Source organism: Strongylocentrotus purpuratus, unplaced genomic scaffold (genome assembly GCF_000002235.5).
Source record: "Strongylocentrotus purpuratus isolate Spur 01 unplaced genomic scaffold, Spur_5.0 spur5_scaffold_7, whole genome shotgun sequence".
Classification (NCBI taxonomy): Eukaryota; Metazoa; Echinodermata; class Echinoidea; order Camarodonta; family Strongylocentrotidae; genus Strongylocentrotus; species Strongylocentrotus purpuratus.
This window is the reverse complement of record NW_022145613.1, coordinates 23,852,330-23,876,790: the sequence shown is the minus strand read 5'-3', so window position 1 is coordinate 23,876,790 and position 24,461 is coordinate 23,852,330. Positions and strand designations below refer to the sequence as shown.

General features: G+C 38.4%; 2 protein-coding genes across 3 annotated transcripts in view; one reads left to right on the top strand and one right to left on the bottom strand.

The window, feature by feature from the left end:
* Nucleotides 1-13,409, bottom strand: part of LOC100890285 (sperm-associated antigen 1) — a 29,587-nt gene extending 16,178 nt beyond the window's left edge. The window contains exons 1-12 of the mRNA XM_030974479.1: nt 13,315-13,409; nt 9,322-9,491; nt 8,384-8,458; nt 7,744-7,828; nt 7,312-7,422; nt 6,266-6,461; nt 5,833-5,891; nt 5,164-5,263; nt 4,331-4,408; nt 3,024-3,130; nt 982-1,429; nt 134-308 (exon numbers count right to left, since the gene is read on the bottom strand). Coding sequence (XP_030830339.1) covers nt 134-308; nt 982-1,429; nt 3,024-3,130; nt 4,331-4,408; nt 5,164-5,263; nt 5,833-5,891; nt 6,266-6,461; nt 7,312-7,422; nt 7,744-7,828; nt 8,384-8,458; nt 9,322-9,464 — 1,577 coding nt within the window. The 5' untranslated portion in view covers nt 9,465-9,491; nt 13,315-13,409. The remainder of the gene's footprint in view (nt 1-133; nt 309-981; nt 1,430-3,023; nt 3,131-4,330; nt 4,409-5,163; nt 5,264-5,832; nt 5,892-6,265; nt 6,462-7,311; nt 7,423-7,743; nt 7,829-8,383; nt 8,459-9,321; nt 9,492-13,314) is intronic.
* A 4,152-nt stretch (nt 13,410-17,561) lies between these two features.
* LOC105443293 lies at nt 17,562-23,430 on the top strand. 2 transcript variants are annotated; one of them, XM_030974566.1, is made up of 5 exons: nt 17,562-17,620; nt 18,675-18,829; nt 19,087-19,141; nt 19,484-19,587; nt 20,139-23,430. In XM_030974566.1, exons 2-5 carry the CDS (start codon nt 18,773-18,775, stop codon nt 20,616-20,618), a joined length of 696 nt encoding a protein of 231 aa, XP_030830426.1. In that variant the 5' UTR covers nt 17,562-17,620; nt 18,675-18,772; the 3' UTR covers nt 20,619-23,430. The 2 variants fall into 2 exon arrangements, with proteins under 2 accessions (XP_030830426.1, XP_030830425.1); XM_030974565.1 differs by lacking the exon at nt 19,087-19,141 and having other exon boundaries at nt 18,675-18,884.
* The last annotated feature ends 1,031 nt before the right edge of the window (nt 23,431-24,461 follow it).

Sequence of the window (24,461 nt, the reverse complement as noted above, 5' to 3'; positions counted from 1 at the left end):
GAACCAAAAAAATGAAATGGATTTGCATACCATGGGTAACTGCAGTTGGAAAGAACTAGAGCACTAGTAAACCCCAACCCAGTTCCTATTGTAGAGCGATGGGAATAACTAAAAGCCTATATTTATCACTAACTTTTCAAGCATCTCGTACGCCTGGGCCCTCTTCAAGTACGTCTTGACGTTGTTGGGGTTAAGTTCAAGAGCCGATGTGCAGTCCTCAACGCAGGCTTTGGGATCGCCGGACTTGAGATGACAGGATGCCCTGTTGCTGAATAGAGTTGACAATCCCATGGGGTACACTTCCCTGTCTGTTGAAACAGTTGAATGAGGGTATAAAATAAGCTTTAAACTTTGGCCTTACTTAACAGTTAATCAGTGAGTAACTCCAAAATCAATGCTTCAGAGAACGGTTGAATAAATGCTAGTTTTAAACGTATAAATATGCAAATAAAGGAAAACTCTAAGAGATTCTAAAAAATGATGCCTCCTCCATAGAGCGATTTTACGAACCAAAACAGAAGCAATTTTAAAATTCAGGTTTGATTGTAATTCATTAAAAGGTTCTCAGAATATTGTGATTACAAGCTATTTTTCATAAACATGCATGACTCTATTATCTTTGGCCTGGTGACCCCAAAATCTAATCAGTTCATTGGCTCTGCAAGATACATACAGTCATACATGACCCAAGTTTGGCAGGAATCTATTAATCGATTCTTGAGATAACGCGATCACAAGAATGGGACGTACGGACAGGCGGACAAACCCGAAGGCATAATGCCTCCAGCTACTACGTAACTGAGGCATACAAATAAATTGTACAAATGTTCTTGATCTGATAAACATAATACTTAAAGATATTCTTCTTTTTTTAGATGGAATTCAGAGATAACAAAATTAATGCACATTTGATGATTAACACAATTAACAATGATGTCAACAGATAGATCTAAATGATCATTTAAATGACCGAGAGCTCACCCTTTTCCAGAGTCATGATGGCTTTGCTGTAGCGATCATTAGCATCTCCATACTGCCCCTGCTTGAAGAAGTCATTGCCATCATCCTTGAGAGAAACCACTGCACCAGGAAGGGATGGAGCAGGCTTGGGCGGGGTCGGTGTTGGTACCTCTTTCAATGTTTGGGGTGCATTCTTGGCCTGAGCAAGGTCAGTAGAGGCATCAGATGAAGGAGGTGGCTTCTTGGACTTGCTGGAAGTGCCACCGTCCGTTTCACTGGTGCCACTGCTTGCTTGGCGTCGAGATCCATTCTCCTCATCGTCCTCCTCCTCGCCGCTCTCCACCTCCTGGATGACTAGTCTCCTGCCTCCAGACTTGGCTTTGGTTTCCTTGGTTTCACCGTTCGAAAGCTTGTCCCCGACCTGCGTCTTATCCTTCCCCATCTTAGTCACAACATCATTCACCATGTCCTAAGGAAAAACAGACACAAAATAAAAATTACTCAAAACACAGAGAATGTGTACTATATTTCCATATGTATTGTAATTTGTAGGTTTATTTGTATATACAGTCAAACCTGCTTTAGTGACCACCTGTCTACAAAGACCACCTGTCTACAAGGACCACATTTTTTGTTTCCTTTGAAAATGGTTTCTCATTGAAACATGTACTAAAGGAACCTGTCTATAAAGACCATCTGTCTACGAAGACCACTTTTTGTGTTTCCCTTGGGCGGTCGCTGTAGACAGGTTTGACTGTATTTTGTTTTTTTAAATATGTAAATGTTTCATTGTATTTTGTATGTTGTAGCGCTTAGTAACTTCGAAGGTAAGCGCTTTATAAGCACTTTTATTTTTAATGTAACAGAAAGATAGTAATACATGCAGAATCTACTTATTAGATTCCACTTCACATTTCAATCAGAAGTCATAACTTGTGAACCCTTTCAAAATATCCTAGTTTTCCAGTATTCCAATTAAGTTTTGTTCTGTGACTCTAGTGTACATTGCGGTCTTTAATAAGTTTATCAAAGTAAAATGAGGCTTAATGAAAAAAATGTGTTTTTTCTATCCTGACAAATTAATTGTACATGGACAGTGATGCTTTCCTCCTGCGTGGGACATGGGGGAGGGGGAGGGGGAAGGGGGAAGGGGGAAGGGGGAAGGGGGATGGGGGGAAGGGGGAAGGGGGAGGGAGTGATTGTTGAAACAAAATTGCAATTTTTGTTGTAGCTTTATTTACTTGCAAAACTATCATTGCTATTTTTGCTTCTCTCATTGGAGTTATTGCATCACTGCAATACAACTGAACTCTGTTTGTTTGTATAAATGTTTTGTATTTTGTTTATATCATGTTACTTTCAATATTGTAACCTTGATTTTGTATATATGTGCTTTTGAATTTTAAGCGAATAAAGAATTCGAAAATGAAAAAATTAAATGAAAATACATGGCTTATTACATATATTAATAACACCAGACCTGCCAACCTCTGGAATTCAAAAACTGTATTCTTTAGTCCCAAAAGTTGTATTTTACTGACAAAAGTTGTATTCTTGAAAATAAACACGGATTGTTACGCGGATCAATGCCTCTTACAGTTTCTACCTACAGAAAGAATTTTTTTTATTGATCATTGGTTGAATATGCATGATTTTGTCATGACTGGTGTGTTTGATGAACCAATGAACATCCCCAAATTTCTGATGTGAGATACTTGTAGGATACTTTACAGGACAGAATGGACATTTTGCCATTGAAAATGGCGGATGCACACACAAAATATTAATTTTAACAAAATTTAAAAAATTAAATTAAAAAATAAATAAATAAAAAAAATAAAAAATCATTTTTTTTTTTTTTTTTTTTTTTTTTGAAAATCGTATTTTATTAAGGAAAATCGTACTGTCGTATTTGCTTCTAAAAATCGTACTAAATAGGACTAAATCGTACTGGTTGGCAGGTCTGTAACACCCCAATCGAGCGCAATAAAGTAATGGAGACAATATTCCATACAAGATTGCCTTGTAAAAGATTTCAGACCAACATGATAACTGGCACTTACCAAAGCCTGCTTGTTGTTGGGTTCTACTTGAAGTACAGCCTGCAGATCTTTGAGAGCCAACTCGTAATTCTTCAGAGATTTCCTGGCTGTTCCTCTCCGCAAAAGGGCTGCAAACATAAGTGTGCAATGATTTTTTATCAATCTTCAAGTGAAAAATTAAGAGTGGTTGAACTCTGCATAAATTAATTATTGAATAATTATACTTCAAGATATATTATGATCACTACCATCCTGATCTTCTATGTACATTTTACAGAATAGTTTTACTCTGAAGTTCTACTATACACAACTGAAATAATAGCAATAGCAGATCATTTAAACTAAAATACACAATAACTTTGAGGAGTGGCAAATAATAATCTGGCAGATCAATTACTACATTACAAAGGTATGCATGCCTAGAAGCATATAGGTATTCTACAGATAAATTTTTTTACATTTTAATGCCATTCAAAAAATAGGCTAGAACAGACAAATCCTCTCACATAAACATGAACATAATAATAATACTACTACTACCAATAGTAGTAATAATAGCATTAATAATAGTAAAAATCATAATAAGGAGAAGAATAATAATAAAAATAAAAATAAAAATAATAATAATAATAATAAAAAAAATAATCATAAGAAAATAATTTTAAAACTAATAATGATAATAACAACAGCAATAATGTTATATTCATATAGCACATTACATCATACATGTCAATACACAGTATACTCACCAACATATGAATGTGTAGTTATTAGTAGCTACATGAGTTTGTCATACCACAAAACCTGTCTTAAAATACATGCAATTCCTACATAAAACTGAAGTAGAAGTGAATGTCAAAGATCCTCTACTGTATTGTTGACAGTTTGTGTCATTTGTGTATGTGAAAACAGTGTTTTGAAATACTATTGCGCAATCCAGATTGTACATGGTTGGAATTCCCCAAGTCTGAAATTCCCCAATTTCTATAAATACCTACTCAATACCTGTGCAAACGTCATTGCTAAACAATGCATATACAAACACACATGAATGTAACCATAATGGCCTTCAGGAGGGAAGGGTATTCCCTAGAAGAATATAATATTTTCTGTGAGGCAAATGAAGGTCTTTGGGAGAAATTGTATTGAATTATTACCCAAACCTACAGAATTCTTCAGCAATTAAGGGGTTGACAGTTCAAAATATCTTGGCAGTAAAATATTGACAGCCATGGTTAAAAACACATAATACGGCCCTTTATCATTGTCAATTGTACTTCTTCTTCAACCATATGGCACTCATGTTTATATAAGAGAGGTTACTCTACCTTTGATGTTGGTAGGCTCTAGTTGCAGCACCTTAGTACAGTCTTTCTCTGCTCCTTCATACTCTCCTAGTTTAATTCCTGTAAGATAAGAAGATAAGCAACAGTTAGCACCATGTGATTGTACATGTAATACAAGGTAAAGCCAGACACTGTACGACCCGATTTTAGAAAACATTGTAATATTCAGGGGTGATAGTGAGCACTAATAGTTTTTTTTTCCTCTCAACCAAGCTCCCCTTGAGTAAAAAAAAAAAAAAGGAGGATTCAGTGAAAAAAAAGGCATCTTACAACATTTCCCCCCCCCCCCCCCCCCCCCCCCCCCCCCCCCCCCCCCCTCCCCCCCCCACCCCCCCCCCCCCACCCACCCCCCCCCCCACCCCCCCCCCCCCCCCCCCCCCCCTCTTCTTTGAGTAAGAAAATTGGGACAAAATAGGGAAAAAATAGGGGAAAATAGGGAAGAATAGAGAAAATAAGAAAAAAATCAGCAAAATTGGGATAAAAATCGGGGAAAGATAAAAAAATTGGGTTAAAAAAAAAAAAAATCAAAAAAAAAATCAGAAGAACCGATTTAAATCGGGTAATTATCAGTCCTGAATATTAATCGATTTGAATCTTTCGACATATCAAACCTTAAATTTTCATATTCCTGAAATAATCCAAGGATAAAAAAGAAAAAACGTAACCTATTTCCATGTGATCCAATTGATTATTTTAATACATATGCTGATTTCAGTATATCTCTACGTTTTATCATCATTATTCCTTTATCATCTCGCAACCTTAAGGACACAGACAAAATGGTTGGGGTTTAGGAGCCTGATCCCAAAACTCACTTGCTAGGGACCTGTTGTTGAACGCAGGAGCAGAAGCTACCACAGATAGACTCCTGGTATAGTAGAGAATAGCTTCTTGGTAATCACTGGCACGGAATGCCTGGGCAAAACAGAGAAAACAACAACAAAAATGAAATTAAAGATGAATTGAGTGGTATAAACCGATCCTGTCCATGATTCTTGTTGTAGCTAGCATGTAATGCCTATTACAGAGAAAACTCATAGCTTGGTATAAATGACCATTAAACAAAATGGATTACAATACAGCATTTATTTCCTGCAATGTGTCCACTCAAACCTTTAGAACAATCTGAACAACATTACCAAGTCCATTTAAGCTACGGAAGCTTCCACTATGCTTAACTACCTTATTTCACATATATGTGACAACCCCTTTAGTTATCATTAATTTATACATCTACGACACTTTAGGCATGGAACTAGTGTAGGGTGTAGTGGTGTTTACGTGTTTTGCTATCGATATTGATATCGGGCTCTTTAATTTCATCAGCAAATTTTTAGCTCGATTAAGAGTTCTTGACTGCTCTAAACACTAACACTAACACTAACACCCAACTTGAAATGACTCAATATAAATTCTGGTGACAATCTTCAATACACTGGATTAGCAGCAAAAATTAAAATGGCATAATGGATGCCAACACTCACCTCGTTTCCTTTGTCTTTCTCTCTGTTTGCCACAGCTTCTCGTTCTCGGTCTGACATACCTGATAAGAACAATGAAATCAACAATTAACAACAATTGCTCAGTTTTTTTTTCCCCCCCAAGAATTTACACAAATTAACCATTGATTTTTTTTCCCATTCATTTTCAAGCTCATGAACCTTGTCAGATTCACATAACTCATCAATGTCTCGAAAATTCAATTCACATATTTCTTGTAAATGGTCAAGGATAATTCTTGAATGATCATTTTTGTTATTTTACCTCTTTATATACTTGTGTATTTACCTATTTGTTTTTGCTGCTGTTATTTGTTTATTTTTAATACAAAACAGGGCTCCATGGAAAACCACCAAATTGGTGATATGTGCCACTCTGTATAAATATCAGAAATAAATCAATAAATAAATGAATTACCACTTGTATCAATTTCCGCTCTGGCCTCTGTGGCTGATCGGGCTCTTGCCAGTTTCTCGTAGGCAGCTTTCATGCCTTCATCCTTGTCCTCCACTTTGGCTTCTTCTTCATCAGCATCATACTTGTCCCACTGTTTGAAGTCCGACCCTTTGATCCGCTCTGACGACGGCTTCCCCCACTCCTTGGAAGATTTGTTCTGTGAGGGATAAAAAGATGAATATTACAGAGGGGTAACAAGTAGAATGGGATATATGGTTTCAGGGGGGGGGGGGTGTTTCACAAAGATCCTAAGTTGAACTTATTTGTAAGTTGGACTTAACAATATGGAATGCCATTAGCATCCTTGAAAATATTTTGTAAAAGTTATTTTGGAAGGCATAAAATGTTGATTCAAATCATTCATATTTTCTAATATCATGAAAGATTTCATGTTCTTGATGTGGAATTAATGAAAAGTCTAAAATACTTGAATTTTTGCTTTTGAATACATTTCATTATGAGGCTGCAAATGGCTCTCCATAATATTTAAGAACAAATAATAGAGTTAAGTTCAACTTAGAACCTTTGTGAAACACCCCCCAGAAATATTACATACTGAGCAAAATTGATTGACTGTAGCCAAAATAAAGAGTTGTTTTCCTTTAATACTACCACGAGGTAGTGGGGAAGCATTCTTGTTTATCCTGAGGTCAAGCTCAACAAAGTTCACTGTCAAATCTTTAAACTGGAAACCTAAATACTATTTATTTTCAATTTTACGCTGTGGTTTTGTCGTTTCATTTATTTAAATATCATTATTCTCATTCTCACTTTCTTTCTTTTTTTCATTTTTTCCATTTTTCCTTTTTGTTTGGGCGGGGGGGGGGGGGGGGGGGTATTCTCTTCTTCTTTTGTTGTTGTTGTTTCATTCAGCAGTTTACTCTGGCATATGGGAGGAACGCTTCAGAAGTCTAAAGGTGCTTGTGCATATTTAATAGTTCTGTTACCAGTAATGCACAGGATGTTTGAATCTCTATTTAAGAGGGGTGATTTATAATTGATATTACCTTCTTGCCTGCTGTGTTTATCACACCCCTATTTCGAACAGGTGGTAAGTTCTCGTCCGTGGCCTCTTCTCCATCTATGCTCCCCTCCTTGGAAATGTCATCGGCCCATTCCTTTAATGAAAATGCAAAACAAAACATTCACCAGAAATAAATGAAATTGAAATTGAAATTTTATTCAGTCTCGCTGAAAGAAACTGGGTGGTTTCTGTGCTGAGCCTATTGGAATGGCCGACTTCAGCATGCAACGGGTTAAAGTAATGGAGAAGATCCTACCAAAAAACCTTTACTATGATCACATCCATCTTCCACTGGCCTTACAAATCTTCAAAAGAACTGGGTCCATTAGAAGACAAAACACTTTTCTTACAATTACGGTAATCTTTTTCACAAATCAATAAATATTGTTCTATATAATAGAGCCATATTCATTACCTTGACGTCATTGTTGACCTTTGTCCACTCCTCTTTGCCCAGGTCAAACTCCGTAGCTGGGGTAACCTCCTTCCTCAGTAATTTACTATAAGACAATAATAAACATTTTATAAATGTAATGCTTCCTTGGAGAAATGTTAATTGTTTAAACATAATTGTGGCTTACACCCAGTAAATAAGATTGATTGATCGATCTGTAATTGAAAAAAAGAAAGAAAGATGGGCAGGTTCAAATCCTGCTGGTTCCAAGATTTTTTCTGACTTGTTTTTTCAATTACAGATCGATCAATCAATCTTATTACTGGGTGTAATTAAGCCACAAATATGTTTAAACAATAATAAACATGTAGGGTGATGAGGCAATATCAGTGTAGTTTGTAAACCCTCACAAACATGTTGCCGTCCACATAATAATGTACTGTAGCCGCTCCTGCCGTGTGCTGCAACAATTGAACAAGTGATGTATACTTGACTGAAGGTATATCATTGTAAATTTTGTTCAAGTAAAGTCTGGGCGTACAGGTCAAGTGTTTCAAAAAGCAACGCCTTTTTTACTCCCCCATCATGTATTGCGATAACAGAACATACTTTAAAACAGGTACACAAATAAAAACCACAAAATAAAAATGTTTGATAGTACCTCTTCGGAGCAATGTCTGCTAGCTTTTTCTCACAGAAGTCTACAAGGTCAGGGTAGTAACCCTCGGTACCAGACCTGTTCAGAAAATAACAAGAGAAAGATAAATCATCCATTCAATTCACTCAAGGCAGTAGCACTGAAAGATATACAGTTCAAATTTCAGAGCCAAAGAGTAGAGTTGGAAGGCCATAATAGTCACTTCGTTAGACTATTTTAATGTTGATGTTTACTGAAAGGAAGGTACGAGCCAATTTAAAACAGCTGCAAAGATTTTCCTTCACAAGTGGGGTGATAATAAAAGCAAAGAGGTGGTGAGTTACATTACACTCCTTTAGCCGTGGCAGTGTTGAAAGATTCTCTATAATTAATCTTAAACATTGTCTTTTCACACAAAATAAGCAATGAGGATGAACAGAACAAATTGTCAATTTGCATTCTTCTCTACATTTACATATCTTTAAAGGGGTAGGAGAGACGGCAGACAGGCATGTCCTACTGGGTATTGGATTTGTTTAACAGTATACCGCTTATTGTCTATCATTTGGAAATTGAATTAATTATTTGAAAAGCAGAGTCAGCTTTCTAAAATTACTGGCTCCTCACAAAAGGCAGAGTTCAACATCAACAGGGTTCCGGTAGGCCTGTAAACATGGAACCTCATCCCCCCCCCCCCTTATTAAAACAATAAATAATAATAATCATAATAATACAAAACACAAAACACAAAAAATAAATAAATAAGAGACAAATTTGTTAACAGGGCCTACTGGAAAGAGAAGAAATTTAGCTTGGAGAATGACCGACAGACAGAACAATAATCTAGGAAAGAAAAAAAAAATGAAAAAAAAACCAAGGAAAAGACATGAACTAAAAAGAGGAGAGGAGGGAACGGAAATAAAGTTATAAGGGTGGAGGGGTACACAATTTGTGGGACTGACCTGAGAATTTTGTAGATCTTCTCCAGTTCTTTTGCATCTGTACATTTCCCAATGTAGTCATAGTCCAAAAGTTCTATGGGAATTCTTTTGTCAGAAGAACTACTTGTTCCAAGTATCTGTTGCGCAGCATCTATGTTAGCCATCTTTTTACTGTACACCCAACAACAATCCTGGAAAGGAGAAACAACAAGGAGAACAAATATAAATGTCAATCTGTTTTTCACATCGCCATTGCGCAAATCGAAAAACAGAAAACGCGTCTGCAAAAATTAACGATTGTCCGCATTTTCGCTGACAATTCCGTTTTCCGATTCGCGCGATGGCGATGTGAAAAACGGGTTCTGCAATGATTTTCTTGATGCATTTTACATTGACTTTGTACAGAGACGTTCACGCTAAGAGCGCTAAGTCCTCGAGAAGACAGACATAAAAGTAGACGTTGAACTTCTGGTATTTTATTACGTGGAATCCTTTTTTCGCATCGCCAGCGAGCGGATCAGGAACGCGAACCCCGCACTCCGCAAAGCGCCAAAGAAAAAAACGTGAGAAAATGCGGACAATCATTACTCTTAGTAGGGAGGCCAATGCCCAAATCTAACTTTTTAATTACTAATTTGTTTATACTAAAACTAAGATTAAAAGAAAGCATTTACTTTCACTAAGAAAATCCACCCATCTGCCGACTCCATAGGTTCCATCAAATAGGAGATATCCAGCTGGTTTGTAGCCAATTCCTTCTACGCCTTTCCGTACGTAAGAGCCTTGAAACAATTATATTTCATGTCGCAAAGTTACGTTCATAATTAGACAGGCCCGAGGGACAAAGTTCATGATGAAGTTTAAAACTTCGCGCGAAAGTGCAATCACTCAACAGCGGCTAGCCTTGAATCGGTCGCACACGTACACACCTTCTTCTTCTTAGTTGATCCCTCCACCGACACAGGCAACCCCCGATGCAGGCTGAAGTCCAGCCATCAATGTGCGAACGATTACATCTTCTACTACTACGAGCCGAAGACGATGGTTCAAAAAAGGAAAGAAATATATATATTCATTGATATTTACCTTTGATGTGTATTCCAATAATTTGATTTCCTCATGAGTATTCCTTATTATCAACGATCGAGAAGTTACGAGGTCCAATTAAAATCCATCTTGCAGCGAACACAATCATAGCGCACATCCATGCATGCAACGTACGTGTACTAATATTTCTCTCACTCTCTCTCTCTCTCTCTCTCCCTTTCACTATACGTAACATACACACTCACTAACCAACACACACCTTCAAATCATGGCTTTCATTTCAATTCTCAATTGGAGTATAGACTGCTCACGTAGACTTTTTTTTTTACTGAAATATCTTTTTTAACACTTCTCATACATTACTGCACGACACTCGTATCTAGTGCTGTGAGAATAAGGTACTAGGGTCTATAAATAAGACTACGCTTTGCGCACGATTTGACCGGAGCTCAGATTATGTCGCAATACCCTTTATTTTTGGCGCGAACAATGACGTCACTGTTCACTGTTTTCCTTCTCATTTTGAGATGGATGTAGTTATAGGGCTCAAACCAACGCAAGATTGACAGAAACATCGTACTCTATCTACTTTCGAATGTTCAGTTTGTAAAAATCTGTATTTAAAAAGATATAATCTTTTTTCTTTATATTTTCTAGTTGTTAGAAGTGGCAATTGTGAACATCTGAAATGTTGATCTCTATCAAAAGTTCTTTACTCAAAACGGATCCCATATTTTTAGGGTCTACCTTCTGCCAATGAGAAGGTTTTTAGTGAGCAAACCTCTACGCCCTCTAGGATTTTCTTAGTCGGTGGTGCGAGTGCGTCAAGGTCGTCTGCAACCACAATTATTGGATTAAAAAACGTCAAAATCTGCAAGATTGTCAACAAATGGTGAAAGACTGTTACAGATCCGTGATTATAGGTATGTTGTGAAATGTATAATTGTATTTTCTTTTCATATTTTCTTCAATTTTTATTTTTACATCATTTTTTTCCCTTTGCTAATTTTTTGAAGTGGGCGACGAGCGCACAAATCGTAGGTGTAGAAGTAGGGAGGCCAATGCCCAAATCTAACTTTTTAATTACTAATTTGTTTATACTAAAACTAAGATTAAAAGAAAGCATTTACTTTCACTAAGAAAATCCACCCATCTGCCGACTCCATAGGTTCCATCAAATAGGAGATATCCAGCTGGTTTGTAGCCATTTCCTTCTACGCCTTTCCGTACGTAAGAGCCTTGAAACAATTATATTTCATGTCGCAAAGTTACGTTCATAATTAGACAGGCCCGAGGGACAAAGTTCATGATGAAGTTTAAAACTTCGCGCGAAAGTGCAATCACTCATCAGCGGCTAGCCTTGAATCGGTCGCACACGTACACACCTTCTTCTTAGTTGATCCCTCCACCGACACAGGCAAGCCCCGATGCAGGCTGAAGTCCAGCCATCAATGTGCGAACGATTACATCTTCTACTACTACTACGAGCCAAAGACGATGGTTCAAAAAAGGAAAGAAATATATATAATTCTTTGATATTTACCTTAGATGTGTATTCCAATAATTTGATTTCCTCATGAGTATTCCTTATTATCAACGATCGAGAAGTTACGAGGTCCAATTAAAATCCATCTTGCAGCGAACACAATCATAGCGCACATCCATGCATGCAACGTACGTGTACTAATATTTCTCTCACTCTCTCTCTCTCTCTCTCCCTTTCGCTATACGTAACATACACACTCACTAACCATGTCATACAACACACACCTTCAAATCATGGCTTTCATTTCAATTCTCAATTGGAGTATAGACTGCTCACGTAGACTTTTTTTTTTACTGAAATATCTTTTTTAACACTTCTCATACATTACTGCACGACACTCGTATCTAGTGCTGTGAGAATAAGGTACTAGGGTCTATAAATAAGACTACGCTTTCCGCACGATCTGACCGGAGCTCAGATTATGTCGCAATACCCTTTATTTTTGGCGCGAACAATGACGTCACTGTTCACTGTTTTCCTTCTCATTTTGAGATGGATGTAGCTATAGGGCTCAAACCAACGCAAGATTGACAGAAACATCGTACTCTATCTACTTTCGAATGTTCAGTTTGTAAAAATCTGTATTTAAAAAGATATAATCTTTTTTCTTTATATTTTCTAGTTGTTAGAAGTGGCAATTGTGAACATCTGAAATGTTGATCTCTATCAAAAGTTCTTTACTCAAAACGGATCCCATATTTTTAGGGTCTACCTTCTGCCAATGAGAAGGTTTTTAGTGAGCAAACCTCTACGCCCTCTAGGATTTTCTTAGTCGGTGGTGCGAGTGCGTCAAGGTCGTCTGCAACCACAATTATTGGATTAAAAAACGTCAAAATCTGCAAGATTGTCAACAAATGGTGAAAGACTGTTACAGATCCGTGATTATAGGTATGTTGTGAAATGTATAATTGTATTTTCTTTTCATATTTTCTTCAATTTTTATTTTTACATCATTTTTTTCCCTTTGCTAATTTTTTGAAGTGGGCGACGAGCGCACAAATCGTAGGTGTAGAAGCCTTACGCCCGGGCATTGGCCTCCCTAGTAGAAGCCTTACGCCCGGGCATTGGCCTCCCTACTCTTAGGATCTACTACTAGGACGCATTTTGTATAGTAAAGTAGATTAGTAGACTAGTATATTTTACAATGGCAGTTAACAATGTTTATTAATTGATGTGTAGGCCTAGATCTAGTCAGAATCAGCACATGATTCATGAAATAAAATGTGACAATGATTCACATCAAATGCAACGCCAGCGCGCAACGCAACGGCACCCTCGGAAATCGGTTGAAATTGAATAGTTTGCAAATCATTATGAAACATTTTGAATTTCTTTCATAATCTACATCCATCCATTTATTATCATATATCAACAGGTTAACATCAATCATTCTCTCTAGACTAATTATTTTAATGACGAACCTTTCACATGCGACGTGAAGATCTTGCTCAATCCCTCGTGCAAAAAAGCAATATCGGAGGTAACTTAATTACGCGATCTTGTGAGTCGTCCAGAGTCGTATTGGTCATTATCGTCCCTGCAATATTGCCCTCCTCTTGATTCGCTCCATGTGCCGCGGAACGGGTGAGGTGCAGCCCCGCGTTTTTTTTCATGATCGACAAACCACAATTTCGAACATACGATAATTTGGCTGTAGGGTTCTTTAGAGTTTAGAATCCATAATATTTCAGTAATTCAAAACTGACAATCTTCCAACTCTGTCGCTCTGCTCACTTGCACGTTAAGGAGCACAATGCAACAAGATTACATGCATTAAATTTTCATATTTTCCAGTACTACTATCCTGTAATATATTTTGTTGTTAATTGTAACAATTGAACTCTCAAAGTATATGTTGCCTTTTTTCAAGGTCTAGTACTTACCGAAATATGCTAATACTTACTTTTCATCGGATTAAAAAACTAATCACTGTCTTTGCTATAATGTTCTATTAAAATATTATAATTATGCAACAACGTTTTCTTGAACGAAAAGCAAAGCAAAACAAAACAAACAAACCATTCTTTTATTACTAGGATATACCAAATACTTTGTATATAATGTCTTGTTCTTACTTATTTTTGTATTGCTGTTATGAATTTATGTTTAAGATTTTGTTATTAATATTATTATCATATATATATATATATATATATATATATATATATATATATATATATTGTTAAACCATAATGTACCTCATTGTGTTTAACACGGGGCCTCATGGAAGCCACCACCATTATTGGTAATAATGAGTCCTCTTGTCTAAATATCAGAAATAAATAAATAAATAAATAAAGATTATATACTGCACTGGCGTTATAAATAATTAATGTGATCCCTTATGTATGATCAACTAAACTGGCTTTATTGTAAAGTATAAATGTCAGTACGTAGGGCCCTTACCGTAGTACAAAAACAACAGCAACAACAACGATGAATAATTTCCAATAGTGCCTCATAAATCATGAAAGGGTCAACGGTGAATCAAAGCCAATGAGGAATGTCTTCCTTTTTTTTTAAAGGGCTCTTCAAAAATGTATAGAAATCACCAAAAAGTGTCTAAATTTACAATTTTATGTTATTAAAAGACGGAGAAAGAGGCTTAAGTTTGCCTGTGTTTTCAAAATTGTTCAAAGTACAGAATGCAAACATTTTTGCTAGGTCGACCGCTGCGTCCCTCGCAAGAACCTAAAAATGGAAATTTTCAAAGTGCGTCATTAAAAGGCAAAGTTTGATATTTCCCGGAAGCTTTGACGTTTAATTAGAATATTAGAGGAAGAAGACGGTTCTTTGTACCGTTCTCTACTCTTAATCCTTGTCTGAATTCAGTTTCCGCCTTCCGCGAGAAGCGCGGAAGCTTTGACGTTTCATTAAATCATTAGGGCCTACTCTTAATCCGTGTCTGAATTTATTTTCGCCGCTCCCGCGAGAAGCGCGAAAGCTTTGACATACATTGTTAGAGAAAGAAGACGATTCGTTGTACTGTTTCGTTTAAAAAATGATAAAAATTTACAGTTCGTAAAAATATGCCGGCCTACCGACAGAACATAATTGATATAGTACACGAGGATAGAGCTAGATTACCGACACCGCGGACCCGACACAGCAACATAACTATGCGTATCTTTCTTGCTCCCTCGACGAAGCGACTCTATACCTAACATCCCCCTCTCTTTCTTACACCCACCCCTCTTCTCTCAGGCTCTTACACCCCTCTCTCTCTCTCTCTCTCTCTCTCCTCTCTTTCACCCCCCCCCCCTTTATTTTGTTCCCTTTTACTCTTTTTTCCCTTTATTCCTTTCTGTTCTTTACTTTCTTTTCCTTTTTTCCCTCTCCTTCCTTTTTTCTTGTTCTCTTTTTTTTCTCCTTCTCTCCTCTATCCTTTCTTTTCCTTTTCTTTTTCTTTCTTTCCTTTTCCCTTTTCTCATTTTTCCCGACGGCAGCGCAATTTTACCGACGATATCCTGACCAGTGGCGTACGCACGATTTTTTCAAGGGGGGGGGGTTTAACATTTTGACATTTTGAAATTTCGCAACGACTCAGTCAGCCGCTGAATAAGCGGGGGGGGGGGGGTAAGAGGACACTTTTTTTTTTGGTCTCGAAATTTGAAAATTTGACATTTTTCTTCGTTGGGGGGGGGGGGGGGTAAGGTCACCTTTTTTAGGTCAGCCATTGGCATAATTTTTTTTTTTTTTTTTATTAAATTAAAAAAAAGGGGAGGGGTTTCCTCCAAAACACACACATAAAAATTACCAAGGGGGGGGGGGGTTCAATCCCCAAATCATTAGAGAAAGAAAACGATTCGTTGTCGTTCTCGACTCTTAATCCTCGTCTTAATTCAGTTCCCCCCTTTACGCTTTATTAAATCATAAGAGAAAGAAGACGACTCGCTGTACTGTTCTCGACTCTTAATCCTCGTCTGAATTCAGCCCCCCCCCCCCCTCTTACGTTTCATTAAATCAAAGGTGAAATAAGACGATTCGCTGTACCGTTCTCGACTCTTATAACCCTCGTCTGATTTCAGTTTCTCCCTCCCGCGCGAAGCGCAAAAGCTTTGACGTTTCATTAAATTATTAGAGAAAGAAGACGATTCGTTGTACCATTCTCAATTCTTAATCCTTGTCTCAATTCAGTTCCCCCCCCCTCGAAAATAATCATCGTCTGAATTCAGTTTTCCCCTCCAGCGCGAAGCGCGAAAACTTCTTACGTTTCATTAAACCATTAGAGATGGAGACGAGTTGTATTACAATTTCGACTCTTAATCCTTGTCCTTATTTAGTCCCTCCCCCCCCCCCTCCTGCGCGAAGCTCGAAGCTTTGACGTTTCATTAAATTATTATTAGAGAAAGAAGACGATTCGTTGTACCGTTCTCGACTCTTAATCCTCGTCTGAATTCAGCTTCCCCCTTTGACGTTTCATTAAATTATCAGAGAAAGAAGACGATTCGTTGTACCATTCTCGACTCTTAATCCTTGTCTCAATTCAGCCCCCCCCCCCCTCGAAAATGTTCCTCGTCTGTATTAAGTTTTCCCTCTCCTGCGAGAAGCGCGAAAACTTTTACGTTTCATTAAACCATTAGAGAAAGAAGACGATTCGTATTACAATTTTCGACTCTTAATCTTTGTCTTAATTCAGCTCCTGCGTGAAGCGCGGAAGCTTTGACGTTTTATTAAATTATTAGAGAAAGAAGATGATTCGCTGTATCGTTCTCGACTCTTAATCCTCGTCTGAATTCAGCTTCTCCCTCCCGCGCGAAGCGCCGAAGCTTTTACGTTTTATTAAATTATTAGAGAAAGAATACGATTCGTTGTACCATTCGCAACTCTTAAACCTTGTCTCAATTCAGTCACACCCCTCGAAAATAATCCTCGTCAGTCCCCCTCCCCCCTCCTGCGCGAAGCTCGGAAGCTTTGACGTTTCATTAAAATTAGAAAAAGAAGATGCTTTGTTGTACCGTTCTCGACTCTAAATCCTTGTCTGAATTTTAAAATTGTTCTTTGTCTGCTTCTATTTCTTATACGTCCTCTTTCTTTCTTTTCTCTCCTCTCTTTTTCGTTTGTTTTTTGTTTATATTTTTGGCAGACGTTTGGGGGGACCCTACCTTTCTTTTTTCTCTTATTTTTTTCTTTCCCTTTCTCTCCTCTTTCCCTTTCCCTTCCCTTCCTTCTCTCTCTTTTTTGGCGGGGGCGGGGGGGGGGGGGGGCAAGGACCTCCCCCCCCCCGGATCCACAACTTGTTGGCGGGAAAATTGCAACTGATATCCCCATTCTTTTCTTTTCTTCTCCTTCCCGTTATCTCTTCATTTCTTTTTTTCTTTCCCTTTCCTCAGTCCTTCTCTCTTATTATTTTGATCGGTGGGGGAGAGGCAACAGGCCCTTTCGCCCCCCCCCCCCCCGATCTCTTTTCTTTTCTTCTTCTTCTTCTTCCTCTTCTTTTTTTTTGCGGGGGGGGGGGGCAAGGCCCGCTCGACCCCGCCTCCCCCCTGGTTCCGCGCCTGCCCCCCCCCCCTTTCACGAGTGGGTGATAGAGAGAGAGAGATTAGATTAATTTTGGTGGTGCAAGCTAGTCGATACAGCATGAAAAAGGACGAAACAAAAAGTACGGAAGTGGATGCGGGTCGATTTTAATCAAGATTAATAAGAGACGATTCATATTGCATGGTATTGTTGATAGCGCTAGCGCTGTGATGGGTGGCTCGACTCTGCGGTCAAGATCAAATTAATGTAAGAGCTGTAAAAAGTAACATAAAATTGGTTTGATCAAAGTTTATTCATGGTTGTGGAGCGTTGAAGATCAGTCCTGTACAGTATTATTTTTTATGACGTTGTATCTAGAATGAATGTAGATTTAGTATCACATTTCAAATCATTGGCGACACTGCAGTGATGACTGGATCAAACTGATCACGCCCAATGCACTGTCAAGCCGGGCGGCCGCCCCGGCCCGGCCCCGAGGGCGAGCGAGCAACTCGTGCCGCGCCGATGCGATCCGTCGATTTTTTTTTTTGGCGATGTCATGTCATTGATCTAGAGTCTAGTAAACATTGCTTTGCACTTTTAATTTGTGTATGAAATCTCATCATTTGATCAATTATCGCATCAGATTCTGTGTACGCGGTATTATGAATATTTATAACTGGTGTATGACGTGAGTTGTGTGAGTATCAAATGTTTGAAGAATGAAGGGGTGATCGATCATGGTGATGACCAAACTCCAAGGCAAAGGCAAAGTTCGCTTAGATTTTGAAACTCCAACTATTTCATTATAGGCCTATAAACTAAGGTCTTAAGCCTGGCTTAAGGATTTTATTTTACTGAACAAAAGTGATTCTACTTCTAGTTTAGACTACTTAAACTTAGACTAGTTATTTTTCCCACATTCTGAGTGCAATAGTGCATTGTCCTTCAAATAAATTTACACATTAGAATTTGGCTTTAGATTTTATTTGCAAGGTCATTGCAATAGGTCTACAATTTTACAAAGGAAATTAGAACATAAAATCATTAATAAACAAAGCTAACAAAACCAAAGACAAAGAAAAGAAAATATTACGTTTATAGGCCTGCAAATCGCTGTATAACAAAACGTTGTCTAGAGCTAGTGGGATGAAAGTCAACTGGCCATTTTAAATGTGAAGGGATAAAGACGTTAATCCAACATTTGTAAAATGTAACATCCATTGACAGCGGTGGCATTGTTACATTTGATGTCCCAACTTCCCAAGTGACTGTATCTTTGCCAATAATGTTTACAAAATTCTCTCTCTATTTCCACCAGTGTGCATTCATCTTTTGGAACCAAAGAAAGCCAAACTAACAACCAAACTAAAGTTTCATCACTTTGGAGACCTACAGTCCTCTTGAAGGGCAAACAACATGAGCCCAATACCGAAAGCTAATGAGCCTGGCAACAACCCCCAGTCAACAAAGGAGGCAGAGGACGAGTTGGAGCCACCACCCCAGGACTACAACTCAGTCTTGAATGCAGGTTTGACCTTCTTTACATCTTATTTATACAGTATACATCAGGGGCGCTGGTCCGAGGATAAGGGGGTGGGGGGGGGGGGGAGAGGTAAGGAGTTCTTTTTTTGGCTTTTTTGTGCTTAATTCGTGAGAAAATATTCAGCCGCGAATCAGCCAGCTGGTGAATAAGTGGGGGGGGTCATAGAAAAAACACAGATTTAAGGGAGGCAGAGGACGAGTTGGAGCCACCACCCCAGGACTACAACTCAGTCTTGAATGCAGGTTTGACCTTCTTTACATCTTATTTATACAGTATACATCAGGGGCGCTGGTCCGAGGATAAGGGGGTGGGGGGAGGGGAGAGGTAAGGAGTTCTTTTTTTGGCTTTTTTGTGCTTAATCCGTGAGAAAATATTCAGCCGCGAATCAGCCAGCTGGTGAATAAGTGGGGGGGGGGGGGGGGTCATAGAAAAAACACAGATTTAAGGGTGTCGTTTCTTTAAAATTCTAAAACCCACAGAGCACCCCCCCCCCTCAATACCCCGTTGATTTTCACCTTTTGTTTTTGACTTGACATTTCCTTGGATTATATTAAACTAGTTTTGACTCTTATGATTATTTGCAGGTGATATGAGCAGCGAGGAGGAAGACAGTGATGATGGTGGAGGAGCAGAGACAGGGGGAGGTGCTCAGTATGGGGGTTATCAACTTTTGATGCAGGACCAAGAGGTATGAATAGTCATTTTCTTGTCTTGCCCATGTTCAAACCAATGCAGGTTGCCTGTTCATTTATGGTTGTTAGCTTGTTACCCAGGCCTGATAATTACCTGATTTAAAATGGTTCACCAGATTATTCTTTTTTTATTTCCCAATTTTTTAAATTTTGTTTTTTCCCCAATTTTTTTCCTTCTCCCCCCCCCACCCCCCCCCCTGATTTTTCCCTTATTTTCCCAGTTTTCCCTATTTCCCCCCAATTTTCTTACTCAAAAGGGGGGAATGTTGTTAGATGCAATTCCCCCCCCCCCCCCAATTCCTTTTTCTTTCTTTTTTTACTCAAGGGGAGGGTGGTTGAGAAAGAAGGAAACAAAATTCCTTTTTTAGTGCTCACTATCACCCCTGGTTACCTAGTAACAATCAATGTATGCAATTCAAAAATTCTGCCTGACATACGATTATTTGTAATTGGTGAATGAAATCATTTGTAAAAGTCACTTAACAAAGATTTATGCATTATATATGAATACATTACAAAAAAGATCTACTGTGTCATTACCCTGTAGCATGATGATGATGAAGCTGAAGATGAGGATGACAAAGAGACAGCTTCAGCACAACCCAAACCGAGTGCTGCCACAGGAAGCCTGGATGATGAGCTTGAAAAAGACATGCCTCATGCAGCATATTCCCAGTACAGTGAAACCTGCACAAGCACAGACCCCACCAAGCCTAACCTCCCCATTCATCTTGCCAAACTCCTTCCTTCGGCCACCCCCGCCCCAGACGCTGCTAGCCAGGTCGCACACACCGATACACAACAGACACTGGAGCAGAGGAAAGAAGGGATGGCCGCGGATGACCAGATCCGAGCTGCTATGGCCGGGATATCTTTACCGACAGCAGCCATCCCGACCTGGGCAAGGGCCGTGGATGAGAGCAACTGGAAAGAGCAGTTGGTTGCTAGGATACAATGTAAGCATGAGAAACAGCCGCTTAGGCCTGGGAATGCAGCTCAGGCGAAAGGAACTGGTACAAAAAGATGATTTAGATGCAATATCCACAGTGAACATTTGTACTCCTGGGTATGGTTTGAACAGGTTTGATTGTTAACCCATTGCCTACAGGAACTGAGTGGATCCTACATTCAGTCTATGGGACTGAGGGAATTCCACAGGCAACAGGTTAAGAGTGACTGTGATTTATATGGCCAAATCTGTGATCTCAAAGTCTGCTGGCATGTCTTGTGTTTTCCCCAAGAAACAAAAATGTATGTATACAGTAGGCTTGTGGTAGCACCATGTGAGAGAGAGGGAGGATTGGGGAGTCCTGAAAAGCACTCTTGGTAATCTTTCTTGAGTGTTTGTTAAGAGTGACTGTGATTTATATAGCCATCTCTGTGATCTCAAAGTCTGCTGGCATGGCTACTGGCTAGTGTTTCCCCAAAGAAATAAAAATGTATATATTACAACAAGTAAAGCAAAGAGGAGCTTCCTAAGATCCTCTGCTGCAACCATGGCTTGTTTATAAAACAACTCTTTTCCATTCCTCACCAAAGAATATGATGATTAATGCTTGACCCTGTTATTGACCCCATATTAGATGGTGTTGTTAAAAGTGGTATGAGACATGTCAAGTGAAATTTAGGTCTAATTGTGACTGTCCACAGAGTTCAGTGATGCAATCAAGACTTGGGAATCCTTAGGCGGAAACTAACAAACAGACTTTGGTGACATTAGTTTTGCATTATGTGTCCAGGTCAGAACAGAGATATCTAATGCAAAACTTAAGATCTGCCATGGGTGCAATCAGTCCTGATCAGTGTTGTAATATCTCGGTTATCTGATTTTTGTTTTCCTTTATTCAACTCTTGTGCGTGTGTATTGGGTTTTTACAGACGTGTATCAATCAGATATGATTATTTACGTCTGGGGACCGACCTTAAAACGTCGCCATCCAAAAGATGTGACTCAGTTTCGAGCCTGCGTCCTAGCTGAATCAGTTTGTAACTTCCACTGGTAGCTGGATTACAGGCGCACCCAAAAACGCCTAGTTAAACTTGTTAAACTTGGTGTTTTATTCAAACTATTTTGTTGATTTAAGACACCTGAAGCTAAATGAAGCCCAACTGTGAAGAAAATGGGCTAAAATTTTACACAGATGTATTCTTCAGTAGCATCTTACAACAAATTTGAGTAACATACAATTTCAGAGGTCTTTATAATCATTTTTTTTTTTTAATTCTCACGGACAGAGAGAGAGCAAAAGAGAAAGTGAAAGAAATGAGCACCACTTGTCCTAGTGCTTTCATTCTTGATGGCAAGGCCATTGGTTTTGTAGGAAATCAAATGTACATGTATGTATATTGTATAGACGGGAATCAGTAATGCCAATTTTTTTTTGATGATTGTCTTTTCCTTGCCTCTGTTATCATATAGTATGGTGGTTTTATACAAATAACATACAATGCATATTCCCTCTGTACATTGTATATTGTAATTAGTTTCTAATGAGAAGCAGAAAACCCATACCACATAACAGGTTTTCAATTTCCATGTTCATTCTTAAAATACCTAAAGGACTGCTGGGCTTTATTTAGAGCTGGGAGTCACACCAGGCCTGGTCACTAAAACCTTCTGGTTTAGTATTCAGGTCCTCTTCCAGTCCAGGGGGTGTTACACAAAGACTAAGATCAAATATAAGTTGGACTTAACTATTGCAGGCCGTTATTGATCTCTGAAGGGACAGACAAAACATGCCCACAAATCTACAGAATTTACATTTTTTATTATTCATTATTGAAGAAAACAAATTTATCCAAGATCATAATGGTGAGAGCAAACAGTTGCATGAACTGTCTGCCATAGTTAAATCCAACTTAAAGTCGATCTTAGTCTTTGTAAAACACTCCCCAGGCTTTTTTTCCATAAGTTCTAGCATTAGCTTGATGCAAAACTCAAAACCTCTCTGTGATAGTACATTGTTTTTAATTATGAATAGAACATTCTTGAAATCAGTAAGTGCATTTCTCGCTTCCAACAGCATTATTGAATGATTGCCAAGACATTTGTGCCAGGTTTGAATTTGAAATCTTTCAGTTAAACACCAAGTGAATACCACTATGCCACTATTATATAATCGTAAATGTAATGTTGATTAGTCATAGTGAAACTGCATTCCATCTCAGACAGAACTTCCCATCAGTCGTTCTGATTTGCTTTAAGATGGCGTAGTGAATGGGACGCTCATCTATAATAGTCACCTCAAGTATAGAGTTTTGCTATCCATTCATTATAATTTCAGTTGCATAAACTAAAATATAAAGAAAAAAAATCAAAGAACTTCAAATTTTACCACAAATTCTTATCTACATGTATGGGCTGTATGAGATGCAAAATAGATGCTAAAATCTGTATTCTGTCGCCTATCAGAAATTAGACCACGGCTGTCATTTCTTTGCAAGTAAAGTGCATTGTAAAGTATACAAAAATGATTGCAGTAGTCTGTGTTGAAAGATTGTACACATATTCTTGGGCATATATTGGCAACAACGATGGAAAAGAAAAAAATTGTTGCTCCCTTTATCTTGACACATTTTTGTATCTACAAATTTTGCACCATTTTGATTTTGCCTATTGAACAGAGAAACGTATATGAGAAGGACAGCATTCAAGGTACATGTATATTGGTTGGAGCAACTCATATGTTGCATGAAGATTTATACCAGAATAAATTCGAAATCAGAGATAGCTATTAGCTAGCTATTTGCATCATGCCCTTAAAATGTGACTTCAGTTCAGAATTGAAGAAAAATGCATTCCACATGAAAATCTGTGATCTCTATTGAGATAAAAACTTCTCAGAAGTGATCATGTATTTGTTAAATTCAAGTTGTTGTTTTTTCACTCGTCCAGTCAGTATTTGATGCAAGTCCATTTTTAACCTCCCAAGCATTTATGAATTTGACTGCTCTCTGGATATGATTAAAATGTCACTGCCCATTTTATACCATTTTGTAGAGGTTTCGTGGTAGGGTGGATATGTCATCGGAATGTCGATCTCAAGGTCCGTGGTTCAAGTCCCACCGCGGCACTAATGTCCTTTGGCAAGACATTGATCTACATTTGTCACTCTCCACCCAGGTGTTAAAGGTAAAGACCAGTATTGGAAACGCCCTAATTTCAAAAAATGAAATGGAAGCTCTCATTACCAATCATGTGAAAGAATATGTTTTGACTAATACACGATGATAACAAATTTGCCGGGAAACCGCCTACTAATTCATATATTTGGTAAATTTGTTTCTCTCATGGTCCGTGAGAGATATAGGGTAGTCCCATATGCATCTTTCTGTGTATAGTGCTTGTAACTTTACGAAGAATGGGCCAAATTTCTTATCATTTTGATGATTCCAGAACCTTGCAGATGCTAGATGCTAGATGATCAACCTTTTCTGATCGATTCCACAACGTTTCTTTCACAATGCAATCGCATGACCATAACTGGTCTTTACCTTTAATGGGTACCCGGTAGGATGCGAAAGTTTAATGTGGCTAGATGAGCAAGTGTGCGCTTGTAAAAATGACGCCTGGCTGGGATGCCCCCCAGGGAGTGGAGAATGTCCATACATTGTGTGATTGTGTGTGGGTAAGCCTGAATCCGATGACCGGGTAATAATATATATCTGTAAAGCGCATTGAGAAGGGCCTGCAGACCTGAACAACGCTAAAAAAAAAGAATTAACTGTTATTATTATAATAAGGCATGCTGTGTGAATTTGAATTATCGTTTGCCCTAAAAATCAAGTGGAATGCTAATAAGGCCTATAAAAAGATGTTGTATTGCCCTTTGCGACCGACCCGAAAATCTTGAAATCTCGGTCGGCTTTT